This window comes from Gorilla gorilla, chromosome 13, assembly GCF_029281585.2.
Source record: "Gorilla gorilla gorilla isolate KB3781 chromosome 13, NHGRI_mGorGor1-v2.1_pri, whole genome shotgun sequence".
NCBI classification, from domain to species: Eukaryota; Metazoa; Chordata; class Mammalia; order Primates; family Hominidae; genus Gorilla; species Gorilla gorilla.
The window spans coordinates 124,560,538-124,574,389 of NC_073237.2; the positions used below are offsets into that span (position 1 = coordinate 124,560,538).

Genomic DNA, 13,852 nt, shown 5'->3' on the forward strand with positions numbered 1-13,852 from the left:
CCTGTGTTTATGATTATTTCAACCAAGTAGAAAACCACTCAAGGACGCTCTTCTCAAAGTGAGAAACAGCTAACAGAGACACAGCCTGCCCTTGCAGAGACAGAGCTCCCTGTTACACAAGGCAGGCAAGCGGAGGCCAACCAAGAGCCCTTCCTGTCCCCTCAGCCCCACCTGGAAGCTTCAAATTGTGACCTCTGTAAAATTAGGACACAGCCCGTGACCACTGACTCAAGGGACCATCCAGCCTATGAAAGTGTTTGATTTGCTCTCCGTAGGGTTTGTTTTGTTTCAATTCTGAACTAGCTGTTAACATTTTGAAATTGGGAGATTTCACATACAAACCTGGATTTCTGGATTCTTCTTAAAACTAAGAGATCCGGAGATGAGAAGCAGCTGTCTCCTGAGACAGAGCCTGTGTCCCCGCTGTGGCCCTAGCTAACATGGTCCTGCTGCTGAGATGACACATCCCAGCCCTTGCACACCTCTATGACTGCCCACAGAGTCCTGAAAGCACCTCTGGCTGCCTGCCGGCCTTCCCACCCCAGTATAGTTCCAGACCCCAGGAGGGCTGAAGTTTCTGATTAAACAGGCTCCCATGACAATGAAAGGGGGAGAGAGACACAGGGAAACCCTAACCTCCAACCACAAAAGAACCTGATCCTCAGCCTTGTCACCCCACAGCGGGGTTAGCACACATGCCACAGGGGGCAAGAGTCTGTGCCACAACCTGTCCTCTCCCACAGGGATGGTCATACTGTCCCTGCCTAGAGGGAACCTTAAGAGAATGTCATGAATTCCTGTACTATATCCGTCACCAAGCCATGTTACAGGCAGGGAAAACTGAGGTTCAAGGTCACACAGTTAACAGTGTGAGGAGGCCTGGCTGGGGGTGCAATGCTTAACCCAAAGGTAAACCCTGCAGATGGTAGATTCAGGCCCTGGCCGATGAGACCGCCTACCCCCCAACACAGAGCTTCCAAGATCCCCCACTCACTCATCCTCTGTCTCCAGGACGTCCCGGGGCACGGGCAGCAGGGACAGGAGGCAGGCTTGGCTCATGTGCTGGATCTCCCCTAGCCGCTGCTGGTGCTGAGGCTCCGACATGTGGTCCTGGAACTCCTGCAGCAGGAGGGAAAGAGGGATGGGCCTGGGGCGTGAGCCCAGAACAGTGGGCAAGGCTGGGGCCTGGGGAGGCAGACCCCAGCCTCATCACTGTGAGCCCATTTCTCTCACCACACATTTGTCTCTTGTGTAGGATAGAGCAGGCATGATAAACTGAGACACAGGGTACATGCCAGCCCGAGCTTCTGCCCCTCCCAGAGAATGTGTGAGTGCCTCAAAGACAAGGAGCGGCCTGGTTAGCATCCAGGTCTCCAAGGCTGTGCCAGGTGAGGCACAGAGTAACACAGCTCACAGCACAAGAGTAGTAATAATACAAGTACAATGCGATCATGATTACTGCTACACTCACTTTGGGCCAGGCCTGCGCTCAGGACTCCAATGTCACATTGCTGAATCCCCAGAACCACCCAGTGAGGTGGATTCTAAATGTTTCTTTTTTTTATTTCGTTTTGAGAGAGGCTTGCTCCGTTACCCAGGCTGGAGCACAGTGGCATGATCTTGGCTCACTGCAACCTCTGCCTCCTGGGTTCCAGCAATTCTTCTGCCTCAGCCTCCTGAGTAGCTGGGATTACAGAAGCATGCCAACACATATTTTCAGTAGAGACGGGGTTTCACCATGTTGTTCAGGCTGGTCTCAAACTCCTGACCTCGTGATCCACCCACCTCAGCCTCCCAAAGTGCTGGGATTACAGGCGTGAGCCACTGTGCCCAACCCTAAACTTTCCTTTGTCTGATGCAAGAGGAAACAGGCACGGGGTGGAATTCGCTTTCCAAGGTCTCCCAGCTACTCAGAGCCGATATGAACCAGGTCTGACTGACTCTAAAAACCTGCTTGAGCCCAAGAGGTAGAGGCTGCAGTGAGCTGAAATCATGCCACTGCACTCCAACCTGGGAGGCAGAGTAAGACCCTGTCTCAAAACAAAAAACAAAACCACCAAAACCTGCCTTCTTGGCTGGTCAGGAAATGTTTCCCAAGCAAATGCATGGCTGCTTGGGGCAGGGCCCATTGCAGCCTGAGGCATCCTTGGGAGGGCAGGCTGGGCATTCCACGCAGGCCCCACCCCTCCCCACCCTTATCTCCTGTATCAGTACCTGCTGGCTGGAGCAGCTGGCCTTGCAGATGTAGCAGAAGAACTGGAGGGCCTGCTTAGAGGGAGTGCTGGTAGCCGCAGGGGTGGAGGAGACGGAGTCACTGGGGCGGGGGACAGGTGTCAGGGGTACAGTGCTAAAGGCCCGGCTGTCACTGCTCTGCAGAATGGTGACCTTCAGGGAGCCCCCGGCGCCCCATACCTGCATGGGGAGTAGGAACTGAACTTCCATCAACTGTGTACTTATAGTGGGCCAGCCCAGCATTCAACATCTGCCAACATTGTCTCATCAGATCTTCCTGATGATAGGGAAACAGGCTCTGAGCTGTTAGGTGACTACCCCAGCTTGCACAGCTAGAAAGCACTGCAGTCAGGATGCGAACCCAGGTCGGCCTAAAGTACCACTCATCCCACCCCTTGTATGACCAATGGGGAAACAGACTCAGGAGGGAAAGGGTTTGCCCACAGTTACGCAGAGCTGGGACCCAAATCCCACAGAGAGGCTTCCACTCTGTGCTCTCTCCACGAGAGCAACATTACGCATGCGAGGAGACTGGGGCTCTGGCTTGGGGATGGGCAGGCTGGAAGGGACGGATGTGAAGACAGCACAACGGCAAGAGGGTCCCATGCACACCACTGTCAAGCCCAGCCTGGTCTGTCCACCCATCCTAGGCAGAGGGCTGTCATCCCATTTCACGGTGGGGGAAACACAAGGAGGCCCTGAGGTGGCCTGGGGCAGAAAGAGGCCATCCCACCCTGCTGGGCTCTGTGGCCCTCACACTGCCACATCAGGGCCTCTACCCACCCCTGGCATCTCTCTCGCTCTGTTTTCACATTCTCCCACATCTAGGCCACAGGCCGACTCATTCTGAATCTCTTCCATGCTGACTTGGGTGCCCACAGGCTCTGGCAAGGTCTTTTCCATGCCTGAAATGACAGATGTTCTGTATTTCCCAGAGTCCCCAGGCCCAAGAGCTGCCTTCTCCGTCCGCAGCCAGAACCTTGAGGCCCCCAGCATGGATGGCCCTGGACCTGGGTTCCAGGCCTAGCCCTCAGTCCCAGGCAGCACCCAGTCAGGGGAGGAATGAAGGGTCTGGGCAGAGCTGTCCCATCACCAGACCAGCTGGGAGCCAGTGCTCACTTACCTCCACCAGCTTCTACTGCATCAGGTGGCATCTCCAGCCCGCAGACATGAACCACAACTGGTGTTTGCTCTGGAGCCAGCAACGACACCTGTGGCTGGGTCTGAGGCTGCTCATGGGTCTGCTCTGGTGGCTGTACTGACACCTGCGCTGGAGGCTGCTCCTGTGGCTGGACGCTTGGCTGTGCTTGTGTGTGGACCTGTGGATACGTCTGTGTCTGGACCTGCTTCTGCAGCTGCAGCTGCACCTGCCTTAGGGGCTGTGAATGTGCCTGGGGCTGCACCTGTGGCTTCAGCGGCTCTGCCTCCTGCTGCAGCTGCACCTGCCTTGGGCCCTGTGAATGTGCCTGTGGCTGTACCTGTGGCTGCACCTGCTTCTGCGGCTCTGCCTCCTGCTGCAGCTGTGGCTGCACCTGCTTCTGTTGCAGCACTAAGTGCTCTGGAGAGGTCTGTGTTTGCGCCTGCTTCTGCAGCTTTGGCTGCACCTGGGTGTCTGTGGGTGGTATCCGCGGCTGAGTCTGTGACCGCACCTGGGCCTGGACCTGCAGGACCGGTGGCTGGAATCGTGGCAGCACTTGGGCTTCCAGGGCCTCAGGCAGCAGGTCTGGTGTCTGTGTCTGTTTCGGTACTGTCATCCGGGCCTGCGGCTGGGCCTTCGCCTGTAACTGCCCTGGAGGATCCTTCTCTGTGGGCTCTTCTGAGCTAGGAAGGATCAAAAGAAAATCCCAGTCATGTCTTCAAAGAGGCCCCAGGGGCTCCCAAGGAAGGCCAAAACTAGGCCGAGCATGGTGGCTCGCATCTGTAAACCCAGCACTTTGGGAGGCTGAGGCAGATGGATCATTTGAGGTCAGGAGTTCCAGATCAGCCTAACCAACATGGTGAAACCTGGGATTACAGGTGTGAGCCACCGCGCCCAGCCCAAGACTGTTTCTTTTTGTTTGTTTCTGGTTTTTTTTTTGTTGTTTGTTTGTTTTTTTGAGATGGAGTTTCGCTCTTGTTGCCCAGGCTGGAGTGCAATGGCGCGATCTCGGCTCACCACAACCTCCAGCTCCCAGGTTCAAGCGATTCTCCTGCCTCAGCCTCTGGAGTAGCTGGGATTACAGACATGCGCCACCACACCCAGCTAATTTTGTACTTTTAGTAGAGACGGGGTTTCTCCATGTTGGTCAGGCTGGTCTCAAACTCCCAACCTCAGGTGATCCGCCCGCCTCAGCCTCCCAAAGTGCTGGGATTACAGGTGTGAGCCACCGCGTACAGCCCAAGACTCGGTTTCTAATGCTGGCTCTACCACTTACAGGCTGGGGATTTGGGCAAACTCCTTTGGCTGTCTAGGCCTCAGATTCACCTAAATAAACCGGGGAGGATCGTTCTCACCTCCCACAACTTGCTGACATGTATCCAACTGGCTTTGTAAATGGCCCGCCCACTACGGTCCCAGATGAACGTCTTCACCCCTCCCACACAGCCATCCAGCTTGGCCCCCAGGTGGCTCAGTCTCAAGGAAGACACCAGAGTCTGGCTGGGAGCTTCCCCAGGTCAGGTGCGGAAATAAGTAAGGCCTTCCTCCAAGTCAGAGGCCAAGGCCCTTTCCTTGCTCCAGCTCCACTGAAGGGTGCACCCCCTCTGCCATTGCCACCCCTGCCTTTGCAGGAATGAGAGCACAGGGCACCCGGGCCCAGGTCAGGTTTTCAGCATCAGTTACCTCCTCAATCTCTTTGCTGGCAGCTCGGACACCTCACAAGGCTCAGGCTCAGGTGCTGGAGTGCGTTTTTCCTTGGCGATGTCCTCTGGGCAGGGCGGTAAATCTTGGTCTGGAATGGAGGCATGAGCGAGGGACCTCATGTTGGGAAGAGCAAGCATCTCTGACCTCCAAGAGATGGGGCCTGGGCTCCCCGCCTTCCCACCAAGAACCCCTGCCTCCCACACCTGTCTCTATCACCTGCTGACCCGCCCACTGGCCCCACCCCATTCATGTCCCTCTGAAGGGCCAGCAGCCTCCCTCCCTCACCTTCTGATGTGTCCATCCGGGGCTCTGCGGCTTCCTCAGACCCCTCTGGGGGGTCTGACTTGTCTTCCACAGGCATTGTCTGAGAAGAAGAATCCTGCTTCCTTTCAGAAACTATGTTGACATCCGATACCCACCCCTATCAATACCCCCTTGCCCAAGGGCAGCTGCCCCCCATCCTCCAGGGGATGACAGGGCCCTGAGGACCTCTGGTGGGCCTGGCCCCAGAGCTGCCGAGTGGATGATCTTAGTAAAAATGTCCCAACCTTGGTGTCTAGGGGATTCTACCTAGTTGTCTGTTAAATAAACCCAGGTTTGGAGGACACAAAGCCTTCTCCTGGCCACAGTGCTACCTCCTGACCTGACTTCCCACCCAGTTTTACACGAAGTAGCCAGTGGGGTCCTTTTTTTTTTTTGAGACAGAATTTCAGTCTTGTGGCCTAGGCTGGAGTGCAATAGCACAATCCTGGCTCACTGCAACCTCTGCCTCCTGGGTTCAAGCAATTCTCCTGCCTCAGCCTCCCAAATAGCTGGGATTACAGGCACACGCCACCAGGCCTGGCTAATTTTTGTATTTTTAGTAGAGTTGGGGTTTCACCATGTTGGCCACGCTGGTCTCTGTGGGTGGCAAGCCACCCAGGCACCGAGGCAAGAACAGAGGACACGAGCTGTTCCAGTATAATAAAATATAAAACGAGAATAGTTATACCAGATATAGATCTTAGATATGATTGTATATGAGTATCATTAATCATTAGTTGGTAGCAATTACTTTTTATTCCAATATTATGATAATCCTCGCTCTATAATCATAGCCTAGGAAAAACCAGGCCATACAGAGATAGGAGCTGAGGGGACATAGTGAGAAGTGACCAGAAGACAAGAGCGTGAGCCTTCTGTTATGCCTGGGCAGGGCCACCAGAGGGCTCCTTGGTCTAGCGGTGACGCCAGCGTCTGGGAAAACACCTGTCACCAAGCGGATCATGGTCCAGCGGTAGCAAAAGGTATCAAGGAACAACACCCGCTACTTAGCAGACCGGGAAAGGGGGGCGGGGTCTCCCTTTCCCCGAGGGAGTTTAGAGAAGACTCTGCTCCTCCACCTCTTGTGGAGGGCCTGACATCGGTCAGGCTCGCCCGCAGTTATCCGGAGGCCTAACCGTCTCCCTGTGATGCTGTGCTTCAGTGGTCACGCTCCTAGTCCGCCTTCATGTTCCATCCTGTACACCTGGCTCTGCCTTCCAGATAGCAGTAGTCAATTAGTGAAAATACTAATAGTCCCTGATATGCAGAAATAATGGCGTAAGCTGTCTTTCTCTTTGTCTCCTCTCCCTCTCTGCCTCGGCTGCCAGGCAGGGAAGGGCCCTCTGTCCAGTGGACACGTGACCCACGTGACCTTACCTATCATTGGAGGTGACTCACATTCTTTACCCTGCCCCTTCTGCCTTGTATCCAATAAATAACAGTGCAGCCAGACATTCGGGGCCACTACCGGTCTCTGCGCATTGGTGGTAGTGGTCCCCCGGGCCCAGCTGCCTTTTCTCTTGTCTCTTTGTCTTGTGTCTTTATTTCTACACTCTCTCGTCGCCGCACACAGGGAGAGACCCACCAACCCTGTGGGGCTGGTCCCTACAGGTCTCAAATTCCTGACCTCAGATGATCTGCCCACCTCGGCCTCCCAAAGTGCTGGGATTACAGGCGTGAGCCACCACACCTGGCCCAGTGGGGTCCTTCTAAAATGCAAAGCTGATCATGTCTCTTCTTCCAGGCTTAAAGCCCTCCCGTGGCTTCCTGCAGCCCTGGTGCACGCCTTACGCCAAGCCTGAAAACACTCTGCGCACCCACCCCTTCCCTGCACAAACTGGCCTCTGCACACTACCTGCCCCGGCCATGCCCCCGCAACCAGCCCTCTCTGCTTATCTACCTTGGCCTTCTCTCTGGTCAAGCCCCAGGCCCGTCCCTGCCCCTAGGCCTTCACTTAGAGCCTCAGAAGCACTTCTTGCAGGAAGCCCTCCAGACTCCAGAATGGGTCCAGAACCTACTTCCTTTTCGTGGCATTTCTGTATTCTTTGTTTTTCTTCTTCCATACAGCCAGGGTCTCACTGTGTTTCCTAGGCTAGTCTCGAACTCCTGGGCTCAACTGATCCTCCTGCCTTGGCCTTCCATAGTGCTGGGATTACAGGCATGAGTCATTGCACCCGGCCTCCGCAGTCTTAATTAATTGGTTGGAGCATTATTTGCATTAATATCTCTCACCGCCCTCCCCATTCCTGTCCAAGACCTCAGGGAGGGACAGGCCAGATGTATCATCTGCACCAGGGAGTCCCCTGCAGGGACTTCCAGATGTCTGCTAAATGAACACACAGCTTTCTCTGGCCAGTCCAAGGCACCCCAGGAGGCCACCAGAAGCCTGCAGCCTCCCTCCCTCCCTCCTGCTAAGCCCAAGGAATGAGCACTGAGCAGGGAATGGTAATCTGGACACATCCATACTCTGCCCTTCAGAAACTACCTAGCTGTCACCCTGCACGAAACAGGCACCAGCCTGAGAGTCAGGAGGCCTGGGCTCTGGGTCCACCTAGACAGCTGTGGGGCTCAGGACCACCCCCACCCCAATCTCTTGAGCCTGGGTTTTTCCATACGTAAAAAAATGAGGGCAGGGCGGGTTAGACACTAGACCAGATCTGTGATGACAGGCCCGTTGGAAGGCTGGAGGCGGGGCCCCTCGCTGAAGGAAAATGCCTTACCTCCAGAAGTGGCCTGCCCTGGAGTGGCCAGCAAAGGGGGCATTGCCCCTGCGCTGGAATACACCCAGAAGCAGGGTGTGAGCAGGAGCTGCGGAGACCTTCAGGGACAGGACAGTCTAGGGAGGGGGTGAGCCCTTTGCAGATCTCCTGCTTATGCCAGGAGAAAGGTAAACACCTCTCAAACACACAAGGAGCCAGGGGGCTGTGGGCTGGAACCTATAGCCGGCAACAGCGTATAGCTTAGGATTTTATAGCATTGTTCTACCCCAGTTATGTTTCCTATACTTTTGTTTGTTTGTTTGTTTGAAATGGAGTCTCACTCTGTCGCCCAGGCTGGAGTGCAATGGCACGATCTTGGCTCACTGCAGCCTCTGTCTTCCAGGTTCAAGTGATTCTCCTACTTCAGCCTTCCTGAGTAGCTGGAATTACAGGCACCCACCACTAGGGCCCAGCTAATTTTTGTATTTTTAGTAGAGACGGGGTTTCACCATGTTGGCTAGGCTGGTCTTGGACTCCTGACCTCAAATGATCTGCCCTCCTCAGCCTCCCAAAGTGTTGGGATTACAGGCGTGAGCCACTGCACCCAGCAATTTCTTATACTTCTATGAACGGCAATTAACTTAGATAGTTTTTAGAATGTCAGGTTATGATATGATGTTTCCTTTCAAAATAAATGTAACAGAAAGGAAGCTCACTTATTCAAAGCCATGCTCTCCCACACAGTCACCCCACAGCCTCAGGAGAGCACCTGAAACTGGCGGGGCTGAATTGAGAGGTCAGTATCAGATACACACCAGATTGTGAAGATTTTGTAGTTTTTAAAAAAGGAATGTAAAATGCCTCATTTTTTATATTGATGACAGGTCGAAATGATAATAGTTTCATATGGGATTGGGCTAAATAAGTTAGTAATATTAATTTAGCCCATTTCTTTTTGCTTTATAATGTGGTTACCAGAAAATTTTAAATTACATATATGGCTTGTATTTTATTTCTACTGGGCAGTGCTGATTTTTTTTTTTTTTTTTTTTTTTTTTTGAGACAGGGTCTCACTTTGTCACCCAGGCTGGAGTGCAGTAGTGTGATCATAATTCACTGCAGCCTCTAACTCCTGGCCTCAAGCAATCCTCCCACCTCAGCCTCCCAAGTCCCTGGGATTACAGGCATGCACTATCATGCCCTGATAATTTTATTTTTATTTATTTATTTTTTGAGACAGAGTTTTGCTCTTGTTCCCCAGGCTGGAGTGCAATGGTGCAATCTTGGCTCACTGCAACCTCTGCCTCCTGGGTTCAAGCGATTCTCCTGCCTCAGCCTCCTGAGTAGCCAGGATTACAGGCATGCACCACCATGCCCGGCTACTTTTTTGTATTTTTAGTAGAGAAGGGGGTTTTGCCATATTGGCCAGGCTGGTTTCAAACCTCTGACCTCAGGTGATCCACCCACCATGGCCTCCTAAAGTACCGGGATTACAGGTGTGAGCCCCCACGCTTGGCCACACTGATAATCTAAAAAGAAATATTAAGCCGGGCGCAGTGGCTCACGCCTGTAATCCCAGCACTTTGGGAGGCTGAGGCGGGCGGATCACCTGAGGTCAGGAGTTTGAGACCAGCGTGACCAACATGGAGAAACCCCATCTTTACTAAAAATACAAAATTAGCTGGGCGTGGTGGCGCATGCCTGTAATCTCAGCTACTCCGGAGGCTGAGGCAGGAGAATTGCTTGAACCTGGGAGACGGAGGTTGCAGTGAGCTGAGATCGCGCCATTGTACTTCAGCCTGGGCAATAAGAGTGAAACTTCATCTCAAAAAACAAACAAAAAAGAAACATTAAGTAAATGATAGTACTGGTAGTGTTTGGGCATGGCAAAAATCCCTTCGTTGATAAAAGAATATTTGAAGTTTGGGAAACGCTAAACAAGTCCATTCCCGCCCCCCTCATTTTACAGATGAGGAAACTGAGGCATAAAGGGAGTGTGACCTGTCCGAAGGCCCAGACTGAGCCAGAGCAGGTGGCACTGGGGCTGACACCCAGGGTCTCCTCCCGCCCACTCCCATCCCCACCTACCACTCACCTTTCGATTGAGGGTGGTAGAGGAGGAGGTCCGGGCCTGTTTCTGGGGGTTCCGTCCTGAAAGGTTGAACTGGGAAGGGTTCATGGGGACCCCAACAGGAGGAGGTCCCAGCAAGGACTGGCGAGTGGCCTGGGGAAAGAACTGTTGCAAATTTGGAGTGGCCAGTTGCGGGGGTGTGAGGCTGGGGGCTGTCAGGCTGGGGGCTGAGAGGCCTGGGGATGCCATGCCGTAGCCTCGGAGGTTACCTGCAGGCAAGAAAACAGGAGAAGAGGGGTCACAATGTGGTCGGGTGGCAGAAGGTAGGGTCAGGCGTCAGTGCCCCAGAGCATCATGGGAACATCCCAGATAATTGAAAGGGACCTTCCCACCCAAGGACAGCCAAAGGGAAGAGATGAGAGCTGAGGCTCAGCCCCATCTTGGGCACTGGTGGTGAAGGAAGCTTCAGGGCTCTTTTCTGCCCCAGCTAGGGGTGGGGGTGTTGCCTTTAGCATTCCCCAAAACCCTGCTCACCCTCAGGCATGCTTTAGAGTCTGCCATAGAGTAGGTGAGAGACTTAGCACAGCCCATAGGGAGAACCAGCAGGAGGGCTGGTCCCTGGGATAACAAGACACCCACCCCCACCCCTACCAGCTACCCTTTATCAGCAGCAACTATGAGTCAGGCACTGTGCTAAGCCCATTCCTCACACTGCCTCAGTCCCTCGGCCCAGCAGGTTTCAGGGTGGGTGTTCTCTCTACCGATGACAAAACGGAGACAGAGTGGAGGTGCAGCTTGCCCAGGGTCGCTATGAGGGACACTGCCATCCACCTACCACCCCAGCCAGGATTCTGGGGTATTCCTCATTCCTCCCTCTCTTTGCCCTATTCCATGAAAGCCATCCCCAAATACTATCAACTCTGTCTCCTACGCCTCTTCCCAATCTGACTTTCCCACTCCATCCCCACTCCCACTCCCTGCCTCCTCCCAAAACCACTTGATCCTTTGCCTGAATTCCAGCCACAGCTTTTGCACAAGATGGCAGCAAACAGCGATCTTTCTCAAACCATATTCTGAGTTCATCTCTCCCTTCTGCCCAAACACTTCCATAGCTCCCTGCTGTTGGGTAGCAAAGGGCATTCCTCACTGCATGGTCTGGCCCTTCCCACCTTTCCAGCCTCCTTTCTTGCCATTCTCCCCACATGTCCCCACTATATTCCAGTCACATGTCCCTGTGCCGTCCTTCAGGCATCCTGCCTCAGGGCCTTTGAATATGCTGTTCCCTCTGCCTGGGCTGTTCTACCCACTGACTCCCAGTCACCCTTCAGACCTCCCTATAGGTGTCTCTCCTCCAAGAGACCTTTGCAGACTGTGTCCCCAAAGGCCCCAGCTTCCAATTATTCTAGGATGAGCTACATACTTCATACTTTCCTTGTCTGCTTTTTTTTTTTTTTTTGAGAGGGAGTCTTGCTCTGTTGCCCAGTCTGGAGTGCAGTGGTGCAATCTTGGCTCACTGCAACCTCTGCCTCCTGGGTTCAAGTGATTCTCCTGCCTCAGCCTCCCGACTAGCTGGGACTACAGACGCCCGCCACCACACCTGGCTAATTTTTGTATTTTTAGTAGAGACAGGGTTTCACCATGTTGGCCAGGCTGGTCTCAAACTCCTGACCTCAGGGTGATCCGCCCACCTTGGCCTCCCAAAGTGCTGGGATTACAGGCGTAAGCCACCACATCCAGCTCCTTATCTGCTTTCTGCTTCACATCATCTAACTCAGCTCTGCACCTCAGGGGAGGCCCAGAGCTTGGGAAGTATTTAAGGGATGAAAGGCAGTTGGAACTCTTGCCCCAGTGCTGGGATGGGAAGCACAGGGGTTAAAGGTGAAAGCATGGGTCAGCTGTGCTGTGAGCGCTGGGTTCAAATCCAGACTCTACAGTGCAAGCTCTGTGACCTTGAACAAATCACTTCCCCCTGCTTAGCCTGATTTCCTGATCTGTAAAAAGGGGATAATAATAGCACTTGCCTCACAATGTTTCATGAGTATTCAATGAGATATACAAATGTGCCTGGTACACAGTAAATGTTCAATTAACATTAACTTGAAACAAATACATATACACATATGTACAGAGAGCCAACCAGCTCTTAAAAACAATAAGACAAAAGATGAAACAACCTAAAAGAAAAATGAACAAAGGACATGGACAAGTCACAAAAAGAAATAAAATGTTCAACAGACAAATATAAAATGTTCAATTGCACTAGCACTCTAAGAAATGTAAAACATTCATGACATAGCTTCTTTTTGCCAACCAACTTAATTATATGTATATATACGTTTATATATATATATATAAAAAGCATATAATACCCAGTGTTGCTGTGGGCATGGTGAGACCGGCAGTGTCATACGTGGCTGGTGGCATTGCAAACTGGTCCAGTCCTTTAGGAAAGCAATTCGGCAATACTTATCAAGAGCCATAAAACATCCATCCCCCCTGACTCAGTGAGAAAACAATCTCAAACAACATATTCATCCCAGGGCTACTTAAAACAGCAAAAAAAAAAAAAAAAAAAAACCCAAAACAAAACAAAACAAAAAATAAAAAAAAGCAAAAGAAAGAAAAAAGCAAAAAAAAAAAAAAAGGAAAGAGCCAAACAGCTAAGAAGGTTTAGATAAACAAAGGCATAGCAATATTAAACAGCTATTAAAAATAATCTTAACACAGATGATCAAATCCTATGGTAAACGATCATGCCATTCTATTCAGTGAAAAAGAAACAAGGTACAGCCTGGGACTTATATCAATCACAATCATCAGATACAAATCCCCAAGTCTGTGCCTAGAAAAAAAATGGGATGAAAGAGACAAAAATGCTGACTGTTGGTTTTCTTCAGGTGGTGAGTGAGTCAACAGATGACACTGTGGGTTTTCCTATCCCCATTTTTAACCTTTTTTTCCACTTTAAAGAGTGTGACTTTTATTCTTTTGTTTGTTTTTTGAGAAAGGGTCTTACTAAGTTGCCCAGGCTGATCTTGAACTCCTGGCCTCAAGCAAATCTCCTGTCTTGGCCTCCCAAAGAGTTGGGATTACAGGCATGAGCCACTGCACCTGGCCAAGAGTGTGAGTTATTTTCCTTTTTTTTTCTTTTTTTGAGAAAGGGTCTCGCTCTGTCACCTAGGCTGGAATGCAGTGATACAATTTTGGCTCACCGCAACCCCCGCCTCCTGGGTTCAGCAATTCTCATGCCTCAGCCTCCTGAGTAGCTGGGATTACAGGTGCACGCCACCACGCCCAGCTAATTTTTTTTTTTCTTTTTTTGAGACAGGGTCTCGCTCTGTTGCTGGGCTGGAGTACAGTGGCGCAATCTCAGCTCACTGCAACCTCCACCTCCCAGGTTCAAGTGATTCTCCTGCCTCAGCCTCCTGGGTAGCTGGGACTACAGGTGCACACCATCGCACCCAGCTAATTTTTCTATTTTTAGTAGAGACGGGGTTTCACCATGTTGGCCAGGATGGTCTCGATCTCCTGACCTCGTGATACGCCCACCTCGGTCGGCCTCCCAAAGTGCTGGGATTACAGGTGTGAGCCACCACACTCAGCCTAATTTTTGTATTTTTAATAGAGACAGAGTTTCACCATGTTGCCCAAGCTGTTCTCGAACTCCTGGACTCATGTGATCCTCCTGTCTTGGCCTCCCAAAGT

At 52.1% G+C, this 13,852-nt stretch overlaps 1 protein-coding gene across 19 annotated transcripts in view; it reads right to left on the reverse strand.

The window, feature by feature from the left end:
• CIZ1 (CDKN1A interacting zinc finger protein 1) overlaps positions 1–13,852 on the reverse strand; it is a 37,615-nt gene that overhangs the window by 9,294 nt on the left and 14,469 nt on the right. For 5 of the 19 annotated variants that reach the window (XM_063697047.1, XM_019033281.4, XM_055351232.2 and 2 more), the window contains exons 4-11: positions 12,517–12,588; positions 10,172–10,416; positions 5,360–5,453; positions 5,054–5,162; positions 3,356–4,053; positions 3,016–3,137; positions 2,215–2,412; positions 995–1,119 (exon numbers count right to left, since the gene is read on the reverse strand). In XM_063697047.1, coding sequence (XP_063553117.1) covers positions 995–1,119; positions 2,215–2,412; positions 3,016–3,137; positions 3,356–4,053; positions 5,054–5,162; positions 5,360–5,453; positions 10,172–10,416; positions 12,517–12,588 — 1,663 coding nt within the window. The remainder of the gene's footprint in view (positions 1–994; positions 1,120–2,214; positions 2,413–3,015; positions 3,138–3,355; positions 4,054–5,053; positions 5,163–5,359; positions 5,454–10,171; positions 10,417–12,516; positions 12,589–13,852) is intronic. The other 14 variants (XM_063697051.1, XM_055351239.2, XM_055351237.2 and 11 more) reach the window with 9 other exon arrangements.